This window comes from Apostichopus japonicus, chromosome 9 (assembly GCF_037975245.1).
Source record: "Apostichopus japonicus isolate 1M-3 chromosome 9, ASM3797524v1, whole genome shotgun sequence".
In the NCBI taxonomy this organism is placed as follows: domain Eukaryota; kingdom Metazoa; phylum Echinodermata; class Holothuroidea; order Aspidochirotida; family Stichopodidae; genus Apostichopus; species Apostichopus japonicus.
The window spans coordinates 35,922,929-35,946,424 of record NC_092569.1 but is presented as its reverse complement, the minus strand read 5'-3'; the positions used below and the strand labels follow the sequence as shown (position 1 = coordinate 35,946,424).

The 23,496-nt window shown below is 35.9% G+C and overlaps 1 protein-coding gene across 3 annotated transcripts; it reads right to left on the bottom strand.

Moving 5' to 3' along the window:
- Positions 1-292: 292 nt before the first annotated feature.
- LOC139973588 (ATP-dependent DNA/RNA helicase DHX36-like) lies at positions 293-22,586 on the bottom strand. Of its 3 annotated transcripts, none has more exons than XM_071980387.1 (22): positions 22,520-22,586; positions 19,377-19,672; positions 18,784-18,913; positions 17,647-17,819; positions 16,829-16,903; positions 15,819-15,914; positions 14,596-14,750; positions 13,940-14,041; positions 13,515-13,661; positions 12,710-12,853; positions 11,854-11,956; positions 11,105-11,248; positions 9,860-10,068; positions 9,489-9,606; positions 8,618-8,716; positions 7,102-7,275; positions 6,088-6,255; positions 5,111-5,210; positions 4,441-4,543; positions 4,063-4,186; positions 3,675-3,827; positions 293-2,702 (listed from the first exon to the last, which is right to left on the bottom strand). In XM_071980387.1, exons 2-22 carry the CDS (start codon positions 19,620-19,622, stop codon positions 2,478-2,480), a joined length of 2,988 nt encoding a protein of 995 aa, XP_071836488.1. In that variant the 5' UTR covers positions 19,623-19,672; positions 22,520-22,586; the 3' UTR covers positions 293-2,477. The 3 variants fall into 3 exon arrangements, with proteins under 3 accessions (XP_071836488.1, XP_071836491.1, XP_071836490.1); XM_071980390.1 differs by having other exon boundaries at positions 19,377-19,639; positions 22,520-22,572; XM_071980389.1 differs by having other exon boundaries at positions 22,516-22,554.
- Between the last annotated feature and the right edge of the window lie 910 nt (positions 22,587-23,496).

The window sequence follows — 23,496 nt, the reverse complement described above, 5'->3', positions numbered from 1 at the left end:
TGCCAACAGGGACCCACCATTTTAAGGAAGTGGTTATTTTCCTTGGTAAACATTTTTTTTTTATCTTTCCACAACCAGTCATGTTCTATTAATCTTTTCACTTCTTCCTTGCAAGTTGAAAACTTTAGAGTCAGTTTGCATCAACATCTGCTTGGACACAGTTTACCAGACTGTTGTATTCAGCATTCCACCACATCGGTTGAGGGGGCAGGGGGAGGGGCAGGAGTGATTCGGAGGGGAAAAAAAGTAGCCAAACGAAAGTACTTATGGGAGAAGGAGAATGGTAAAGAGCATGTAACAAACTTCCAGATTTTATTGTCATTTGTGTATTTTATCCAAGTATAGTAAACCAACTGAATTAGATATCTTATTCAATGTAATAAAGCTAGTCACATTTAAAGGTAGTCAGTATAGGCCCCAAATTATAGCATGCTATAATTCCTAGAAGTTTTCAAAAAGTACTTTCCTGGAGGTCTTTACTCTCCAAATTGTTCTCACACATATTTAAGGAACACACAAGATAATAATAATGATAATATAAGAATTTATAAAGTGCTTTTATCCTGTTAAAAAAAACTGCTCAGAAGTGCTGCAGGAGCAAAGTACCCAAAATGGACACAACAGTTATTAAACAAATGGATTCAGGAATAGTTCTTCCTGGAAAGTTGACACATGCTGGATTGTTTTCAGATGTAAGGGGAGACTGTTCCAGAGCTGTGGAGCTGATCTAGCAAAGCAACGTTCCCATAGATGGAAGTGCGAACAGTAGGAACAGATAGCAATTGTTGACGGAATGTCCCAATGAGGAAAGTTTCCTCAAAGGTTGCAATAAAAAAAAGTTTAATAATTTTGACCAAAGGTGACCATATTTGAATATCTTGCATATTTGGGGCCAATACATCATGCCTTTAAAGTCTGATTCCATCATGGTGGAAATGAGTCCAAATCCTTCTAATTTTGTTTCCCAGCCAGAACACTCCCTTTTGCAACGTTGACTTATAAGTAAAATAGATGGCGCTCATCGCCTTTTGCCAAGTCCATCGATAAGGGTTACCACTGTTACATATAGAAAATGAAGTTGATAAAAGAAGAAAGAAATGAACTACGTCAGCATCTCGTCTTTTGTTTAAGAGCATCCTCTCATCAAGCATAATGTGTTTTAAGTTAAGATTACAAGGCCGGCCTATTGAAGTTCTTTCACTGGTTGACACTAATTTTACTGTTGTCTATTTTTTATAAAACTCTTCCAATCTGAAATTATTTGCTTGTCTTCTTTACTCTTACTCTCTCCTCTTTCATCTTACTATTTTATTTGATATTTTGCTGACCTGCAATATCAAGCCAGTGCCCCCCTACCCTCCTCCCCCACCCCAAATACACTGAAGTTCTTTCATGTTTGGATCTGGTGACCAAAGTTTCCCTAATATGGACCTGACTGCTGTTTTATGGCATTTTAGACCACCTCTTAATCCACATAGCAATAACTAGATGACTGCAGTCTTATCTTGAACAAAGTTAATAGCCCAAAGTTTGTTACATTCATTTTTCATAAAGATTTTGCTATCCAGCCAAATATTCATGATTTCTTATCATATCAAATTATGTATAGAAATAATGTTTTTACAAATAATACAAAGCCTCTTTAGATTAACAACATGGCACTAGAAATAAAAAAAAGGTTACATCAGCAATTTGGTATAAATATTCAACTTAAGGGTTCACTTGTTGTGTATATCCTGTACCTGTTGTGAGTATCCCTCTATGGTGTTCCTGTCTTGTGTATCCCTTTATGTATCTGTCAAATATTTGTGAGAATCCTATTAAGATGAATCCACTCTAGGATCCTTAGGATATGAATATGTTGTACATATCTGTTGAATATCCTTGACAGATGTTCCTGTTGTGAGTATCCCTTACGGCATACTTGTTGTGAGTATCCATGTACGGCGTACCTGTGGTGAGTATCCATTTATCATGTACCTGTTGTGCGTATCCAATTTTGATGTACCTGTTGTTAGTATCCCTTTACGAAATTCCTGTTGTGAGAATCCCTTTACGATGTACCTGTTGTGAGTATCCCTTTATCATGTACCTGTTGTGCGTATCCAATTTTGATGTACCTGTTGTGAGTATCCCTTTACGACGTACCTGTGGTGAGTATCCCTTTACAATGTACCTGTTGTGAGTATCCCTTTATCATGTTCCTGTTCTGAGTATCCCTTTATGGCGTACCTGTTGTGAGTATCCATTTATCATGTACCTGTTGCCAGTATCCCATTAAGATGTAATAATTCTTCTGTTCAGGGTTTCCCGCCAGAATGTATCGAAATACCTATTGATGGTATCCCATAAAACCCATCTCTATCATATCTATTACACAATTGTTATATTGCAGAGATGGATTCAATTCCACTGGCATATTCCAATCTATTCATAGTTCTTCAATCAAGGTGTTTTTTATCCACACTCATTCTATCCTAGTTTCGCCAATCTTGGTATCTATCGTGACGATAATGTTGATCTTTCTTCCTCTCCGCGGGAGGAGTTTCCTCATCACGGTCATCTTCTTCTCCGCCTCTGGTACTGAGGAGGTCTGTAATGGCTTTCATTATTCTACCTTCAGTCGAGGAGCTTGACCACTCTGTTGGTCCAGGTTTCTCTATTTTACTCTCTAAGAGTTTATCAAGTTCTTTCCTCAGGTCCTGTTGGAACAAATGAAAGTAGGAAATCATCAGAATCAAATTTAACACCGAAATAGTAAATTTTTCCGTCAATCCTGTTTCCAAGTATGAAAGAAATTTACATTCCTGTGTAGCATTTTTGCTTTCATTACAAGCATTGAAATGTAGATGTTTACTGAATAAGGACAACATTCATCCATTCATGAATAAATAAATAAATAAATATGTTTGAGTATTTAAAGACTTGAAATCTGCAGCAAAGTAAATACGGCAGTTTTTTGGCAATTTTACAATCTTAAATTAGGATCAGTATCAGAGAACACTTCAAAGCTCTATACTGGAATTCTACAACTTATTGCATTGTCTTTTTATACAATATGTATATTTCAAGTAAATTAAAATAATTCTATAATTGATAAGAAAATATCTTTGCATAAAAGAATTGACTGTTACAGATGATTTCATTTTTAAGTCCCCCAACAATCATGTCAATATTCAATAAATATTCCATATGTTTCATCCTTCCTGTTATTGTTCTATTATCCAATGAAAACTATTTTTTTTTCAAGATTTTTAATTAATTTTAATGATTTCAATCAAACGAACATCATTTTTGTCTATAAACAGACCTTTTTGAGTTGATTTTAATTAATTTGTTTTATTCTATTCCATAATAACTCTGCATGGCATCTTACCTCATTACGTTGAATAGTCAAGTTTCAACCAAATTAATAAAGTGAATGTCAACAATTTTTAAATTATCCCCATTTTGTGTTTTATATATGATTAGTATTAATATGATAAAGTAATACCCCAGATAATGAAATATTTACAATAAAATTCACTTCCTAAAGTACTTCCTTATTAAAATGCATTTGATGTAAAAATCCACAAGGCTGTCTTAAATTTGAACAAGTGAAAATCTCATTTTAAATAATGCTGATAAAGTTTGTAAAGTTGCTGCTGACCAATCACAGCCAGCATTCCACAAACCTTGACCAGATTAGCTGTCTGAAATGGAGCGTGGAATCTGATGTCCTTGTCTATGCAAATCGTTTCGTGACCTTCATCGTTCAACAAAGAGATTTCTCCTCCAAAAAAGAGCAACGGATATGGACCGATGGCTGATGTATCATGTAAGAAAACCTGCAAAAGATGAAAAACAAAACACCTCATCATGTAACATGGTACATAGAGGTTTGTCAATTACTAAAACTTTGACTACAGTACTGAGGTTGTCATGAAAGATGAAAGGGAAGAAAATATAATAATAATAATAATAATACAAGAGTACGCTGCATAGGAGGCAACAAACAAGAGAGATGTATGGGCCCTTCCTCTCAGAGAAAAAAAATGATTCATTGGAAGGAAACTGACTTACACTAGATGATTTTATCTTGGTATGGTATAACAGCCACTTGCTGGGAAAGTTTGTTTCTTGTGCATTTACAGATTTCAGATGTAACTCGACACGGCCATGTGGCACTGCAACAATCTTTGGTTTCCTTAATTTACAAGAAAAGAATAAGTGGCAAACATATATTAATAATGAAGGAAAGACAAAATATTTACAAACTGAATGTTCTTAGCTGTTTATAAAGAGATGTGATGTCAATAAATGGACTATTAATACCTACTTTTGGACTTTCTGTGTGCTAAGTAAAATGAGACCAGGCTAAACTTACATATATTCATAGAGTTTTGTTACAGATGTTTTATATAGAGATGTGATATTGATTAATGGACAATTAATACTAACTTTGGTCTTCCTGTGTGCTTGTTAAAACCAGGGCTAGGAAGTACTTTTGCTATGTTAGGATAAAGTCCTGCACAGAGGGCAGCCTTGATCAAGGCATTGTTATCTGAAAAGGACAAAATTAAAACAAATTTTAAAAGACCAGTTATGTAGGTTATGTCTTTGTGAGAAATGTTAGAACATGTGCAAAATAAACTCCCAAATCAACTAAAACAATTGCAAAATACCACACAAAGTGGCTACTACTTTATAACTTAGCATATAAAGAATGCATTATATGGAACAAAGTAATACAAGATTTTGGAATTGAAAAACCATACTTTTGGCAAAAACAAGTTGGTAAATCAGGGACCCCAAGAATAAAGGTAATATGTTCTACCCAGCTAGACTGTTATGCCTTAAAATGTTAGCGATGTCTATTAAACACTTTCTGCAAGTGGGACATTCCCCAAAGCACCTTGCAGACTGTGTAACCATGAAGATATCACACTCAATGGATGAATCATTGATACAAACAAAAGTATTAGGGCAAGTTTTTCAAGAGTATTTTGGCCTTTTCAAGATATATATTTATATGAATATATCATCAATATATGCTTTGCTGTTTTCCAACTAAAGATTGCTACAATTGTAAAAATTTGTAAAAAAACAACGAAATATATGAAAGCTTCACCTGAGTTCTGATTAGCAGCCTCGTCTTTGCAACTTCTGCTCTGGATAAATCCAATGTCGTACAGCAGTTCACAGAACTGGCCTTTCATGTTGTCAATCATCTACACAGAAGAAAAACGAACTCATCGGAATAGTTGTAAACCCCTTTAATGATATTTCACTATATAAGTTCAAACAGTGAATAGCTAGGGCAAAGTTCTGTAAAACTAACACGTCATGAAAGAAAAAAAAGCAAATACACACAAGAAAAACGAATGTTAAGAAGAACAGAACTCATTAGAATGGTTGTAATCCTCTTTTAATGATATTTCAGTGTTGTTCACTATATATATATATATATATATATATATATATATATATATATATATATATATATATATATATATATATATATATATATATATATTCAAACAGTGAAAAAGCTAGGGCAAAGTTGTGTAAAACTAACATGTCATGAAAGAAAAAAAAAACAAATACACAGTTCAGAAATATTTCAATAATTTTGTAGTCTGACATTTGGTGATTCATGCTTTTCTGTACAAAACAAAAATATTGTGAGATTGTTTTACAGGTATATTTTGTGATTTGTCAGTTTAATAATTAAATTATACTATTGTTTCATTGTCATCAAAACTGAACATAAAAATTTAACTTTGTGCTTTATATCAAGACCGACAATATTCTCGTTCCAGAATCTAAATCCGAAATATTAACAGGACCACAATCTTTAATACCTCAGAATTACATGACTACCATACAAGACCCGCAATAACAAGCTCACAATCTTTAACACCACAGTATTACAAGACTACCAACCATCCAAACATAATTTAAGTTTTTCTCTGTGCCTTTAATTGTCAAAGCAACTTGAACATTTGTAGTAAAACAAGAACCCCCCCCCCCCCCACTGGACGATGCAATACACATTTATTCCAGTGTCTACCCTTAGATAAATCTAATTTGAAATATTCTTCTCACCTTTAAGGTGCTCTTGGACATGAAGTACTCCCAGCAGAATTCATCTTCCATTGCATGGTTGACTCTTACCTCCTCCCATCTCCTGAAGGCATTCACTAACATGATGTGATCGCTGCAGCTTCCAGCCGATAACTCCAATCTCTTTCTATCTGCTACTTCTTCTTTACCCTGAATGAAAATTGTCAAGAAAGACCAAGTTTCTTCCAAATAAGGAATGACCAAGCTACAGATACAATTACAAGATTGAACAGTTTAAAGCAATACCATTGCCTTAACAGGGTTAAATTGGTTGTAAGGCACACATAACACAACAAGCCTTAGAGTATCCAATAGTCCTTGCAGAGGCCAACGGTCTAATGTAAGTGTTCACAAATATACGTACATGTATACAATCAAATTGCATTTGCATTTATTTGTAAGCCTCCATTTCATTAATTGTAATTTGTTAGAGAGCCTGACGTTTGGATCCTAGCAGGATTTTCTTCAAATGCAACCTATATTTACCTTACATTCCTGCTCTTAATGTAAGATTCATTAATGTTGTCTCCTGTTAATATCCATACGAAGTCTTAGTACACACATCCGAGCGTAAGTCATAGCTATTATTCTTCTACCATATAATGCAATTACTGGCACAAGCTTCATGTAAATACCAACTTTTACCTAGCTAGGGCCTTAAAGCATAATTTTATGCCTGCTCAGTTTGGTTTGCTACCGACTGGTAATAAGCAGCAACTGTAAACTATGGATACAGGTCACATATCTACATTAAATACTGTTGTAGATTAAGGGAAATAAAGTTTTCAAGATCAATGAGTCTAATTTAGACAATTTATAGGTAAGTTAATCAGAAGACACATAAAATGCTTCAAAATGGAAAACCTTAAAAGTATTATGGTCTCGGCTAACTTCTAATACTGTCTCTTAAAATTGCATATCAATAAGCTGTCCTATTTAGACTAAAAGTATTTTACATGTTTCCTAAATTTTTCAAAAAGAAAAGATAATTCTTACCAATGGGATGACAAATGGATCTTTAAAATCTAAACTGGCAGCGATGGTAAGGACTGGGTCCAGGCAGCAGAATATAGCACCAAACAGGATAATTTTACCAATCCTGGGGTTGACCGGTAGGAGGGACAAGTGGTACCCTAGGGGTGTCAAGTCCTCGTTATTGTCTAAGGCATTCTGAAGAAAAACAAATCAATACATAAAGGTACATGCATGATTTGTTAAAGAAGGCAATAAAACAATAGAATGACGGAAACACTCTTAATTAGAAATGTGCACATTAAATACAAAAGTACCTTCAATATAGATTAAGAAAATACTAATGCAGAAAATTGAATAAAGCAAGTTACATATGAAGCAAGTACTTAGTAAAGTAGAACTATTGGTGTAGAGAAGCTGTATATGAAACATATCTGAACAAGTATATCATTGTTTTCATTGTTGCTTAAATATGTAATTGCTTAAATTATCTGCTCACAGTTGAACTTTATTATTTAATTGATCAATGGACTAAAGTAAAATAACTACAAATTTAAGACTCAGAAATCTGGAATGGCTTCACAATGTTCACTAAATCTGCTAGAAGACTTTTCAAGACTGTGTTAATGTGACCTACGAAAACATATAATGCTGAAGCAATGCTTCATATCCGACTGTAAAACAGCTGAAATAACAAATTCACTGAATGACTGAAACTGGGAAAATGTCAAATGTTAAAACTTTGTATTTAGGGCCTTCTTTTGGAAGGATTTTTCAGCATAACAGATGCTTGTATTTAGGGCTTACTTGTGGAAGGATGTTTCAAGATAAGAATGGCCTACTTGTGGAAGGATGTTTCAAGATAAGAAGTTTGTATTTAGGGCCCACTTGTGGAAGGATGTTTCAATAGAAGAAGTCTGTATTTAGGGCCTACTTGTGGAATGATGTTTAAATATAAGAAGTTTGTATTTAGGGCCTACTTATGGAATGACGTTTCAATATAAGAAGTTTGTATTTAGGGCCTACTTGTGGAAGGATGTTTCAAGATAAGAAGTTTGTATTTAGGGCCTACTTGTGGAAGGATGTTTAAACCTAACAGATGTCAGACAATGTAAGCATGTAGAAATGTTTATTTCCCATGTCTGTTATATCATGGTAGTTGGAACATCTGTAAGTATTGTGGCACCATGGATTGCACACAACTGTGGCTCGTACTAATATCATTTTCATGCCCACACCAGTTCTTATTCATAATTTTCATACAAATATTGTTAACATTGCAAAATTGTGTGCAGAAAACTGGAAGTTTGAATTGATAATATTCCCAGCAATAGATACAGCTGTAAGTTTGTCAATCAGTTGATGATATACTGAGAACAAAGATCCAAATAATTTGTTCACTTTCCCATGACCAATATTAAGATTACTTTCTGCAAAAGAATTTTTCAGTATTTAATTTTCAAGACATAAAGTATGTAAATCTCCCTGTTCCTCCTTACAGGATTATAAAATTGTGAATAAAGGAAGACTTAAAGCTTACCAATTGTTGTAGTGTTTGTATGGCAAGTTTAACAGCTCCTTCGTCAGGGGGCTGCAATGCCTTACTGATGAAAGGCTCGACCAGACCAAGTTTAAGAGACTAAAAAAAGAAATCGTAGAAGAGAGAAAACAACATCATTCTTTCGAGATATGTAGACCGATCGGAAGTTTTCTCATCTTTGTTTATTTATTATTCTTTTATCTGTTTTATAGTTATCTGCAGATTTACCATGACAACACAGGTTAAATGGAATCATCATACTGTGATATCAAGGGTCACCTGAAAATAAACCATGGAGGGCAGAGACCCTTCAGAATTAAGTCTCTCAACCTCAAATTTATAAAAGGGGTGGCATTTTGAGGGCCTATTAGTGTTTTCATGTTGCTAAGTTTTAAGGACTACGATCAAACAATCAATGCAGATTAGAACACCTCATCCAGAAGCAAGTGTTTAATCAAAGTTTAAAGTCTCATGCCAAAATGAATAAAGGTAGCTGGAAATCAGGCTATATGCAGTTATTCAATGATCTGGGCTGGTTTGATCTGTGAGTAATCTATGAACACTCCAATTGTAATTGTAAACAATCACAACATTTAAACAAGTTTTTTTTATGTTGGAGACCAAATGGGTAAAAGCAAAAACAAAATCAGGGCCGTTTTAAATATTTGGGGATATTCCTGGGATAGTATCAGCCCTTACATAAAATACCAGGGACAAATTACCCAGGACATCTTTAATCCACGGGCGGTACATGAAATCTGTGGTTTGCCCCTGGAAACCAGGGATGTCTGGTCATTTGATAATGCACTATCCTTTGAGTAAAATCTTGTGGCATATATTTGTTTTTGTATTTATTTAAAGAGCTTTGTACCTTGATTCTCAGACATATAGATTCCAGTGGTGTCCTAAGCATCTCTGGTTGCTGGTATTCATTCAGGAGATCTGCTTTAAGTTGACTGTAGATGTGGAAGCATTCACCTGGTTGTACCCTGAAGAACAACAAACATTGTTACAGTCAATTCTACCCAACTTGACGATCATTACAAACATCATTGCAAGCAAATTGCAAAATGGCGTAAAGGTGAACTCAACAGAGCTAACAGAAGATAGCAAATGCATAGCCTCAAGAAGATCCTGCTAGGATAGCAAAGTCAGTCTCTCCAACTTTCATACATTTACTCATGCAGGTTTTTTGCAGAAGATATGTAGTTTGTGTTATCTTAGTTTGGATTATCTTCTCACCTTCCAGCCCTTCCTCGCCTTTGACAGGCAGACGCTTTACTAACCCACTCTGGCTTCAATGTGCTCAGGTTGTTCTTTACGTCAAAGTTTGTTTCTTTAACACGACCCATGTCCACGACATACACCACATCATCAATGGTGATACTCGTCTCGGCGATGTTAGTAGAGATGATAATCTTACGTACACCCTCTGGAGGTCGATCAAATACCTGGAAAATAGTGAGGCCAAGCGAGAGACATAAATATGAAATTATATGAAATATCGGCACAAATCTTAATTTCTGTAAATGAATAGCAAAGAGCGAAATACATTTCAAAAAGAAGTCAAATGCAGATTTTTTTGGGCATTAATTTTATTTTTAGTTTAGTTATTTATTGTTCTATTAATTAAAGGATCCTTTAATGAGCTCGAGCTCATTTGGTGTATCAATAAGTCAAAGTGAATGTATGTTTATTGTATAAAGTATTGTCCAAAAGAGCTTGCAATTTATGGGGCCAGACCAGTAAAGGTTCCCTATTAGTGAGATAGACATCCTGAAACATTCTGTTTATGAGAGCAGTATCTACTAGTATTGTTTTAACATCCCATTAACACCGGGTACAGCCTGCACAAGCAGTGAGATATGAACTTTAAACTCTCTGACATACAGAGGTCGATGAAACCAAAAAGAAATCATTTAGCAAGGTAATCAAATGACAGGTTCTATCGTCACAGTGTGTAGCAATGACAAAAGTCTGTAAAAACATGGCAGCCTGTAACCATAGCAGCCTGTAACCATGGCAGCATGTAACCATGTGAGTGTTTTAATTACATAATAGTCTGTAATGTATGTCACAGTGTGTAGCAATGACAAAGTCTGCAAAAACATGGCAGCCTGTAACCATAGCAGCCTGTAACTATGGCAGCCTGCAACCATGTGAGTGATTTAATTATGTGATAGTCTGTAATGTATGTGACAGTCTGTAATGTATGTGACAGTCTGTAACAATGTGACAGTCTGTTATCATGTGAGTGTTTAAATTATGTCATAGTCTGTAACATATATCATTCCGAAACCTTAGTGAAATCATTTAATCAAATGATAGTCTGTAACTACATTAGTCTGTAACCATGTGAGTGTTGTAAATCATGTGATAGTCTATAATGTATGTGACAGTCAGTAACCATGTGAAAACATGGATTCAAAGTGACCATCTGTAACCATAAGACCATGTGACAGTCTCTATATCATTCTATATTCTTACCTGTCTCTGGTTAACGGATGGCATTAATGAATGAAGTGGAATGATTCTGAACTTTGGTGATCTGAACATCTGCTGTTTCATTAGTTGGTCATTTATCTTGCTGATCTGGTCCCATCCTGGAAGAAAAACTAATATTGCTCCATCCTAAGTGAGGTAAAGAGAACAAAAGATCAAATGATTAACCTCTGTGATTCTGCTAAGGTGTGAAAGGGTAATTGTTAAAAGAAATAAGGGGCTTTTGAGTGTGAAGGAAGAAACATATAAGGCATGACCTAGTCTAGGAAAGAAATTAATTTTTCTATTATGATTATTATTATTGATGTTATAGAGGTGAGAAGTGCAGGCCTATGAAAATGGCTTAAAGCAGAGGAAGCTGATTCAATTAGATAACTTTATTTTGACTCTTCTTAAAGGTATGCTGTATTGGCCCCAAATATGGTAGATGTTCAAATATGGTCACCTTTGGTCAAAATTCTTGAACTGTGTTTATTACAAACTTCAAGGAAATTGTCCTCACTTAGACATTCAGTAATCTTGTGTTTTCCTTAAACAATTTGGAGAGTAAAGACCTCCAGGAAAATACTTTTTGAAAACTTCTAGCAATTATATCGTGCTATAAATTGGGGCCGATACTGATTACCTTTAACATCATTATAGAAAGTTGCTGATAACATGATAAAATAAATATGAAACAAATAACAGAATGTGGGGAGTGATTATATCATATTATAACAGTTATGTATACTCACAGGTCGCTTTAAACAGATGTGTTTAATAAGTTCTGCACCAAGGTTAATATCAAACATTTCATGATCCATGTTAGCAACGGTGTCAACCACATCAGGAGGATAGCTGTAAGGAGGAACGAAGACTTTTCTTCTCAAATGTGATGGGATGAAGGTTAGTATAAATTAAACTTTAACTTTCAAGAGAGGTGATAGGGGTGGTTAAAAGTTGACCTTTTGAAAGTGCCACAACTTAGATAAATGTTTCCAAAAACTAAACCAGTCAATCTATGAAAGGACAAGCTTATGTGTCTGCTAATATCAAGATCATTATATGCATTACATCACACAGTGTCAGGAGTCCAATTGCCAGCTAGTACTAATAGGCATGAAATATTGATAGAATGCAGGCACTAATACCTTGGTGAGACAATCCCTGGCATCTCGACAAGGTCAAGATTGGGAAAATGCTGCATATTTACTGCAGTATACAGGATTATTCAAATTTAAGTTTCCCAGCTTCACTCATGTATTAACTAGTCCATTGTTTTGAACAAATGCTAGGCCCTCAAATTGTCAGTGGCACAGAGAGCTTTTAATGAATTTAATCCTTTAGTGACAAAAACAGTATCAGATTTTACCTTGGAAATCAGCCTGGGCCTTAATACAAAAGACTTAAGGCATTAACCTGTACTCTAAAGGTGTCTGTTACTTGTTTAAGTTAGAAAAAAACGGACGCTTGAAAGTTATTAATTTCTTCTGACTGTAAATTCCAGAAGCTATACATTTCATGGCCATGTACTGCTCAGGCAGGACATAAAGACAAGTAGCAGATTTAATTAGAGGTGGAAAGGATTTGAGTAAACTAAGAATCACTCACCATTCCCTCATAGATGTTATATATTCTTCAAATCGTTCATGGAATTTGTTCTCTTTCTTCATCTCATCCTCCCTGATTTTATTTTTGCGAGCATATTTCCACCATTTCGGCTCTTTCCTCTGTTGGGATACTGGAGGCCTGTACCTGCCAGAGACAAAAGACAAAACAGTGGATTAAACAATAGTTGTATTCATCTCATTAACATATTAACCAGTGAGAGAAACTAATGTACTTCAGAGGTACTTTAGTGTTCCTGCTTATACCCCTCCAGACAATGGCAGAGTCCTGTTCTTCAAGTTAATTATGTTTATTGGTATCCACGGCGTTGTTTGATTGTTTGCTATTCATCTGATGTAAACATTCTTTGATCAGCTGTTTTGTTCCCCGAGCTGTTGGCAAATTAACATTGTTTCTTTGTAAACTCAATCATTCGATCTTTACATGCGTTCGATAATGATGATATCCTGCAATTCTCATCATATTATAGACATTCATGGCCACTTAGAGTTTCTTTTTTTACTGTCATTCAATGAGACCAAAACATTATGTAAAACACTGCAGATTAAACTTCAAGGACCAAAAAGAAAACAGGCTAGAGTGAAAATATGTGTGAATTCAGGGTTACACCTAAAAATGCCATTATGTATTAAAAATAAACACACACAGCACTTTAATAGATTCAGGAAATCTGTAATAAATTAAAATAATGTGATGTTGCTTATTGTCTACACCATAAGAACTTATTAAAATGTAGTCTTCATATTGGTTTATTCAGTAAAGAAGTGAAGTGAAAAATCATCTTTACTCTATCATGGTAAAGACGTCTTCAACCCAAAACTCTGTCACAGGGAATGTGAAGCCAGGAATGTTGATCATCGGACAATTGTTAAAGTACTCTGAGAACATCTCCGCATTCAGGGTAGCACTCATCAAAATTAACTTGAGAGATTTCCTGGTGAAAAGGAGAAAACCAATCATTTGGGTAACAAACTATGAATTTCAATCACTATGTAGTGTTTTACCTTACTGAGTTTACAATCCAAGGGCCCAGACACACATAAAAACACACCATGAAGTTAAACCAGGGGGAGTGATTAGTGCATTGTTAATAAAAGGTTGAACTGGACTGAATCTCCAGTATTAACTTAAGCAAAGTTTTAAATTAACAAACCCTGTTGAAATGGATGAAAAAAAATCCAAATTCTTGTCCAGTTCCCGGATAATTCTTACCTTGTTTTGAGAATATTCTTTAAGATGATGAGGATGAAGTCACTCAAGATGTCTCGTTCGTGGATCTCGTCAAGCACCACATGTGATACAGAATTCAGTAAGCTGTTTGGCAATGATATAGAAAGACAATCATACTCCCGAAAATAAACACAGAATACTGCCAACACTGGATATAGCATATTACCAAAGTGCTTTTCTCTGTTTAATTTCATTCGAAAATTGATACATAGTTTTATTCTCACTGAAATTCTGAGCGGACCCAAAACAAGAGTGTACACAACAGCGCATGTTCACAACACAGCTTTCTCATGGAAGGACTCCATAAAGTTAAAAATATGGACACATTTTGGTCTCCTTAGGTTGATAGTCATCGGTCAATTTCAGCAAAAATTTGGTTTTGAAGAGCAATCTCTATATGCACTTTGGGGTTACAAGTAAAACCCCTCTTGTTAAAGAAGATCTGGAACTTAAGAAACTCCTTACTCCTATTATTACCATTCTTACCTTATTATGTTATCCTATTGTCCATCGCTCCTCTGACCACAAGTGTGACTCTCTTCCACCCATAAACAACCTCCTAACTCCTCCCATCCCTCTTTTGGACTCAAAACTTTACCCAGAATGAATTCTCTGAACACAAACACTTTTCCATATACCTATCTGATTCCATCCACTTTAGTAAGATTCCTGTCGTACAATACAAGATGGATCCTTGGACCCGGGGAAACTTGTGTTCCAATCGGATCTGGTAACCAGTACTCCTCTCCTGCCCACACGGTTCACCCCTCTCATCAGCGACTCTTTCAGCGACCTACCAGAGGAGACAACAGGAACCATAGTAGCAGAGATAAATCATTAATTTGAGAAATACTACTCTATAGAGTGAAGTAATTCTTACGAGGTTGAAATCTTATTAAAACTAGAAACACTTTGCAAAAAAGAACAACAAAAAACAGCATACAGTATTTGAAGAGAAAATAGGTCTGCCATTGCACATCAGGATGACATCATATGTTCAGCTGTTTTAAATAATCCTCTCATTTTTATCAGAGATGGTAAAGCAAACGAACACTTAATGAAACATAACATGCATACTGTATGTGCTTTACACTTCGGAGGGAATATAACATTTGAAAATGACACCAACACCACTAAATTTGATAAATAAGGTGAGAGGTTTATATCAAGCACCTTTTTCTTTTTCAACTTGTAAATCAGATAGACAAATCCGGTGACCTCATTACGTCACATGCATTCTCGAATGGAATTTTGCATGTGCTAATTCCTATGTAGACTGAGTGCCTGTGGGCTGTGCATAGCGTAGTATTGTCACCCCTAAGGCTATGCAACCATGACAACAACGAAAGTTTAGGAGTATACGTTCTACGTGATCCGCGGCTGCGCATCACACATTTCCAATCCCATTTTTTACCAACATCCGTGGGATAGTGGGGGAGGATAAGAGAACGACTTGAATGTAATTATGTCCGGATCAATGCATAAGTTTACCCCATGGAGCTATGATCCTCTGATAACATCAGGGGATCTGATCCGAATCTAGTATAAAAGCACCCTAAGTGCCAGTTAGAGCCTACAGTACTTCACATATCATGAAACAGGGCATCACATCTTAGTTTAGTTTGATACAATCCAGAAAACAGCAGGGAAAAGATTTCAAAAGGAAATTGGCTTTTTGTAAAACACAGATATGAACAATCCAGAACGTAAAACTAACAGGTAAATTAGAAAATAGAAATTTGAAAAGAGCAAAAATTCAAACCAGGTAAATACTTTGGTGTAAAACTTTTATCAGTCATAGTTTACTTACAGAAACCATTAAGCAACCTTTGGTCTCTCTTTTATTTGCATGTTTACTTACTGAAATAGCACTGATTCTCCTTGGTTGCGTACATACCACTCGACAGAGTGACCCTTGACCTTTGGAAATGTAATCATCTAAAATAAATTGTGGAACCTAAAGAAAAGAATTATTCAAAATGAAAAGTATAAAGATTACAGTCAACTTGTAGAAGAGTTTCCTAAAGGAGAAGCCTGCTGCAACATAACCAATCAGCTATTGTCTCCTTTCCAGTAAATTTCTTTATTCATTCATTTCATATTTGCTGTTAAATTCATTCAAGTTTATCTTATTATCATTGTTATATGATTTTTTGCATGATCTTGAACAAACTTCTATCTACTTCCAATAGTGTCCAATTGTCAATTTTCGCTGATACAGCAATGGAACCACTGGATCAGTTTTAATAATTTTCTGTCATCGAGGAGAGAATAAACACTGTCACCAAACCTTCTTATCTAAAGCAAACAGTATGTGTAGGTAAATAAATTACAATAGAAGGCTTGACATTTCCATCGTAGCAGAATGTTCGTCAAAGGCTCTTTGGATAACTTCCGAAGTAGATCATACTAGGATAGAAACGTCAGGGCCTCTAACTGTTATGTTTTACTTCCTTTCAGACATGCTCACATGTTTTGAGCATTGTATAACATTAGTTAATTGTCTACATTGATAGACAAATTCAGGGTATACAATCAATCCAGAGACCCAAATCACACTTCTAGTGATAACATCTTTACAAGACAACAAATAGAATTGCAAGAAACAGACATTGTTTGGTTTGAAACAGGACTAGATATTCATGCCTGAAGTGTTTTTCAAGAATGGAACTTATACCTATATATAGACCTATATATCTGGTACCTACAGTTGGTATACTGCTTACACTATAAATCCTTCACATCACATCATGAACCTATCATGCTTTCATCCTCTTAAACCCGAAATTTTATTCAACATAACGTTTACAAACAATATTTATTAAACACAATCTCTCGGAAATAATTTAACTCAAAATGTTATCAACGTACCTGAGTTGTTTTACCACAGCCAGTTTCACCAGAAATGACCACCACCTGGTTGGAGCTGATGAGCTCAGTTAATTTCTTTGAGGGAAATAAAGAAAGAAAACTAAAACTTTGTTCACTTCTTGCCGGTAACCATAGCCATCTCCCAACCCCATGCCACACCCATTCCACACCCATGCTACACCCATGCCACACCCATGCTCTGCCACATTTTTGTCCTTACCAATGAGTAGCCAAAGCTCAAGCAGGTTTAGTTGGGTTCCATCAATAACATCAATACCCATGTTACACCTCCTTACAAATTTTCTCCTACTATAACTAATAAAATCCTCCTACTTACTAGGATGTATTTATTATCAAGCCTCCTAAAGGTAAAACTGCTTTGAAGTGTAGTGGTGCGAATCTAGGCCTTTGTGTCTTAATTTTCGATGAAATGTAGCAGATTAGGTTGAAATCTATTGAGGTCCGTTAATGGAATTAACCACTGCAATGCCTCCTTCATCTTATACAATGGGTTAAATAAAATAAGGTTGAAGCCTATTGAGGTCATCTAACTCAGTTAACTACTGCAATGCCTCCTTCATCTTATACGATGGGTTAGATAAAATTAGGTTGAAGCCTATTGAGGTCTTCTAACTCAGTTAACTACTGCAGTACCTCCTTCATCTTATACAATGGGCTAGATAAAATTAGGTTGAAGCCTATTGAGGTCTTCGTACTCAGTTAACTACTGCAGTACCTCCTTCATCTTATACAATGGGTTAGATAAAATTAGGTTGAAGCCTATTGAGGTCTTCTAACTCAATTAACTACTGAAGTACCTCCTTCATCTTATACGATGGGAGTTTCCTCCTAAATTTCTGCATTTCTTGAAATCTGCTATTGACTTTGCTCTTTTCTTCCATTCCTTCTTTCAGGACGTCGTCCAAACTCTTCCTTCTCTCAAGATTACATGTGTAAAAGACTCGGACTCGTTCTGTTATCCTTCCTTTAGCTGCAGATATAGAAAAGAGAGTCAGAAAACGTAAAACTATAACCACAAAACAGTATTGTAATATCTTTTCACAGGAGATTAGTAAAGCGTGATGGATTTGTGAACAATTTTCCCTTTTGTTTACGATTGTGAGCAATTATATTATTGAAGATATTAACTGTTCCTTCAAATTCAAGTTTTCCTGCTGTGAAGCAGCATGCACAAATGTCTACCAGTCTGGTAGTCAGGCCAGTGTGGCCCTTTATCCTTCAGTCAGTGTGCAAAACAGCACACACATTCCAAATCCCCTGGTAGTGTGCAAAACAGCACACACTACAACATCATCTATTGTTGTTTGTAAAAAAGCACAATCATTCCAAATCTTCCAGTACTGTGTAAAACAGCACACCAAGTCCAACGACATCTCCTGCAGTGTGTAAAACACAGGCATTCCAAAAACAATACGTCTAGAGCGTAAAACAGCACAAACTTTCCAACAACATTTCCTGTTGTGGAATTACTGTGCAAACAGCACACAAATTTTTAAAATCTCCCGTGGTTTGTAACAAAACACACATTCCCACAACACGACTGTGGTGTGTAAATCGGCATATAGCGCCAAAAACATTTCAAAAGTCTCTCTCCTTGTGTAGTGAGGACAGTAGCACATTACCATGTTCCAACAACATCTTTATAATAACAACACCTGTACCTGGCAACACATGCTTGAGCTCAGGTTGGTAGCTTTATAAATGCACTGTACGCAATGAATTTCAGCAACATTAAATTCAAGATATGGTGCCTTCCGGTTTGATACATTTGGGTCATTTCTAGAAGCCCAGTTTGACAAATTGATTTAATTCAAGTCACTCTATTAGTCATAATTTATTTCTACATCTTTCCTATACTGTTGCAGGTGTTGTATACTCATCATAAGATACAGTAGTTTAATACTACTAACGTAAGGCATTTTACTTTACTGTACCTCTCCACGATGACACAGTTGCCCCTTGAGAGGCAGCAGCTGTGGTCTGTTGCTTTTCTTCTGTTTTCACTTCATGCAATAGTTGGCTAATATCAGATACTTGTTGTGTGTTCATTTGTACTACAGCTCTCTACAGTGAGAAGAAATGTATATATAGCAATAGATACTTTATTACATTAGTCTCGACTGATTACTGATCAAGTATAAAATGCATGAATAATATTTGTAAATTACAAAGTATCAAGGTATTAAACAAGAAAGAACATGAAATGCGAAGAATTTTGTATTTAGTGAAACACAGATTTTGTTGAGTGGGTTACCTTGGATACCAGGATTTCACAGATCTGCCTGGCTTTAAGGTACAGTACTAACATGCTGCTAATAATAGAATTGGTTTGCTATGTTAATATCAAGACTATTGGAGTGTTTCCTCCTCTTCGCCCCCCCCCCCACCCTTTGCTAGCCAACCCTGCCCAAGTCCTTTAAACACTGGCTGTTCAAGGATTCAAATCTAAATTATACACAGTTTTCAAGTTTTACCATGCATGCATCTCGACAATGATTTGTTCTAACAATAACATAAATTAACGAACCTGGTTAATTTCTCTTGCCTTCTTCTTTCCCATTGACTGCTGTCTGTACCACAGTCCAATCTGCGCTCCTTTCAATCCAGCTGGATGGCGCCCTCTGCTTCCTCCTCTACTCCATCCTGCCCCTCTACTCCCTCCTCTGTCCTCACCTTCACTACCATCTGCTCCTTCAGCCCAACCTTTTCCAAATCCACGCCCCCTTCCACGCCCCCTTCCACGTCCTCTGTAGGGGCCTCCTCTTCTGGACATTGTTTTTCTTTCTGTAGCTACTGTATGTACAATAGGTAATGTTTCTTATTCTGTAAATTAAACAATTACAACATTGCAAATTATTCAACAAAACTCAATACAGTAGACATGAAACGTTAAAACATTTTAACTTGACCATGACACAGACCCATGTACGTGGAATACAGACATATATATATCATCAACGGAGAGAGACTGATAAATGATTCACAGTGTAGTTAAATGTTGTAGTACTTAACAAAGTTCTTCTGGCTCCAAATAACACCCACGGGTTATGCAGTATAAACACATGTACTCTACCTCAAGTGTTTGTTTAGCAAACATCAATATTGTAGAGATTTATTGGACATATAGCTAGTATATATATACTGTGTTTCATTCTCCATCATGTAATTTTTTGTGTAAAGACTTAAAGCAAAGAACCATACAGTAGATGTGACACGCTTATACAGCATATAAGCATCACTGGAAAAGAACATACAACTGAAATGCTGTATTACTATTGAAAGTACTGTTGCATTCACAGAAATTTATCAAAAAGTTTAAAGGCAGAAGCTTTTGATCAATGTAACCATAATCAATCAAACAGTTATTTTTATGTGTGTAAGTGTAAGTGGCTATGAATGCAGGAGAAGCCTGCTCTTAGGCCTATGGATCACAACTTTCATGTTGGGTGACTTCCAATTCAACAGTTTTACTCAAATTTGGAATCTTTCCAATTTAGAAAGTCATTTCATTTCAGATGGGAAACCATAAATTGCTCTTGGATCAAAAATCCACCTTACTCTGCCCCGACCTTGGATCGAACCTGGAACCTCCTGATTGTTAAGCCTCATTACTTCAAATGCCACCGCCTTTATCCACTCAGCCACAGCACCAATGTGAAAACAGCAACCTTATATTAAATTAGTTTTACTGAAGGCTACAATGAAAGCTCAGTTAATGGTTATTACCAAGTCCCCATTTGAACACACACTAGAAGAATCTGAAAAGATTAAAGTTCAGTAATAATTACTAAACATTATTATGAGTGTGACAGTCTTAACATGACCATACAATTGGGCCACAGAGAGATTAGCCCGGAAATGGAACACATAGGTTACTGTTCATGCAGAAATTTTAGCTTAAACTTTAAACAATAGTATTTAAGTTCATCTTTTTTATTAGTATTTATGCTCTCAGTTTATGATTTACACTGTGGGCCTATAGTAATTATGTGCAGTAATACACACATCCAGTCCATAGAGATTAAAGCCCAAGCTGGATGGGCCTTTGTAATTATACAGTACAGTCCTCTGAAATTGAAGTCCTCTCAGAAATATGTATATGCACTTTCAGATTGCTTCAAGAGAACAAGAATATTTACAAACACTGCAGCTGAGGTACCTAGGATTGTAACCAGGACTTGGAATACATCCCAGAGAACTGCAATTCCTCTCAGTCCTGATGTGTGATTTTGTGCTTTAATCATCTGAAAATACTGTAGTGCAGTATACTGCAGTATACTACAGGAGCTTTGTCCCATGGACCCCATATGGGGGATATATACATTCCAGAAAACTGAATTTCTCTAGACATCTCCTATGTATTTTTTAGTTTTAAACTGGCTACAAGAGGTTAAGAAATACTGTATCTACTGTAAATATGCTGTGGTTCTGGAGGTTCTGCCCCTGGACCTCCATGCGGACTTTTTAAAAACATTCCAGAGAAACTGAATTCCTCTCATATGTGTTTTAAACTTGCAACAAGAAATATCTAAATACATGGCACACTCCAGGGGGCTTGTCCCCCCCACCACACCCCCACTAGGCCTCTCATACATACAGTACTATATTTATAGGATAGTGGTGATTACAATCTCGCTGATTTTGCTTTGCTGTTTAATTCGATCCTTAGCGATGTGATTCCATCGATGGTTTGCCCAGATTCAGCCAGAAATAACAAGAAGTATTCTTGCAAAGGTTGGAAATTTAACTGCAATATGAAATAATATCCGTAACTTTGAAAGTTCAAAGTGGCTATTCTTACGATTAGTTGTAAGAATAATTTCCGACTACGCATGCGCAGTTGCTATTTTCATGACCAGGAGTACTATTTTTACGACGAGGAGTAACAATAATTTCTGGTTAGGGTTAGGGTAAGGGTTAGGATTGAGGTTTAGGGTTATGTTTAGGGTTAGGGTTACCCCTACTACATGCGCAGTTGCTTTATTTACTTTACTGCACTTGAATTTGCCTTTGTTGTAAGAATAGTTTATAAATAATTGTTACGACTAGTCGTAAGAATAGCCACAGCCTTGAAAGTTTACTGTGTAATTCTAAATGTGTGAAATAATCCAAATTACAAAAATGATGATTTTAGTTTCACTAGCTGTGGAATTTTGGCCATTTCATTAGGGCTTTGTAGATTAAATTGTATTGAAAAAGTGGTTGCAATTTGACCAATGACAGCAGCTACAACAGTATCTATCAGTACAGCGATTGAAACACAGTACGCGGATTTAGGGAATACGCGAAATGAACGTATTCTACCTGCCAGCAAACTCAACTGTCCAGATTAGAGGGACATGTGACTTTGATTCGAGGAGGCAAACAACAGAGTTACTCAAAAGCAAACGCGAGGCCTAGCACCAGTTGGAAAGTTTAGGATTAGCTAACACTCTATTGCTCTACTGTAGCTTACAATTTACTGTATACACAACTCCATGTTTCGCATAACTAGACCTAATACAATTCTAGTACTAATGTGCCTGATTCCTATCAAATTTTAATGTTAGCTCATGGAAAATATCGTTAAAAGAGGAAGATCATTCAGAAATAATCTTATTAAAATTGAATTAAAGCTTCTTAAAGTGGCATTATTTATTTATATCCAATTTATCTTTAGAAATTACCTACTTTGTTGCTAGGTTACTTTTCATGACGGTGGTATAAATTACAATCTCCATCCGTCCACAACATTTAGTCAGGTAGCATACGCCCATTAAAAGCCCCATTGACTTACTGTACACACTAAATAACAAAAGTTAATGTGGTGTCTAAGTCTACTACTGTAGTAGATAGTTCTCAATTCTCAATAGCTCAGTTCTCAGTAGCTCAGTGAACGCTACCCATCACTACCCATCACAAGCTAGCCTTTCATGGCACCATCAATTTTCCATCTCATAACCATGTAGATTTTCTGCTATCAGAGCCTGAAGTTTTCGCCACTTGTAAACAAACCTAATTCACTCAGTAGTAAACAAGTTTTGTACGCTGCTCCTGGGAGGCCTAAAATTGCCTCAAATTATTTGCAAGCCACAAAACACCAGATACTGATTAATAACATATCAAAAAAGATGTTCTCCAACTGCATTTTGGCATTTTTCCTGAGATGGGAGAACATCAGGGCGGATAGATATAGACTCTATTAGGGGTATGCTACCGTCAAGGTTGACTCTACATTGAATGTATCCATGATTTAACTTTCACGTAATGCAAGTTAGGTACTGTGAAATAACACTTGTGGGTGTCTCTGTAACAGATCATTAGCAATACACATCGGGGGTGGCGTATGTAAGAGGCGGTTGACAATCTGGGATAAGGAGGAGGAGGGAGAAGGTAAGAGATGTTTGTGGCTTTGCTTCAAGAGGCAAACAACAAAGTTACCTCAAAATGAAAGTTACCTCAGACCAAGAGGGCACATTTACATTTTTCCCCTCAATATTTAAAAAACAGGTAACTTTAATATTTTATGTATTGTTTTCAACAAACGGACAGTTTTAACCATGGAAATTGAAACGGTGTACTTTTTCACTGATAAAAGGGCATTTATTATTTATGAAAAGGGCCACGTACATTTTGCAGCTAGAATGACATACTGGCTGACAGTAGAC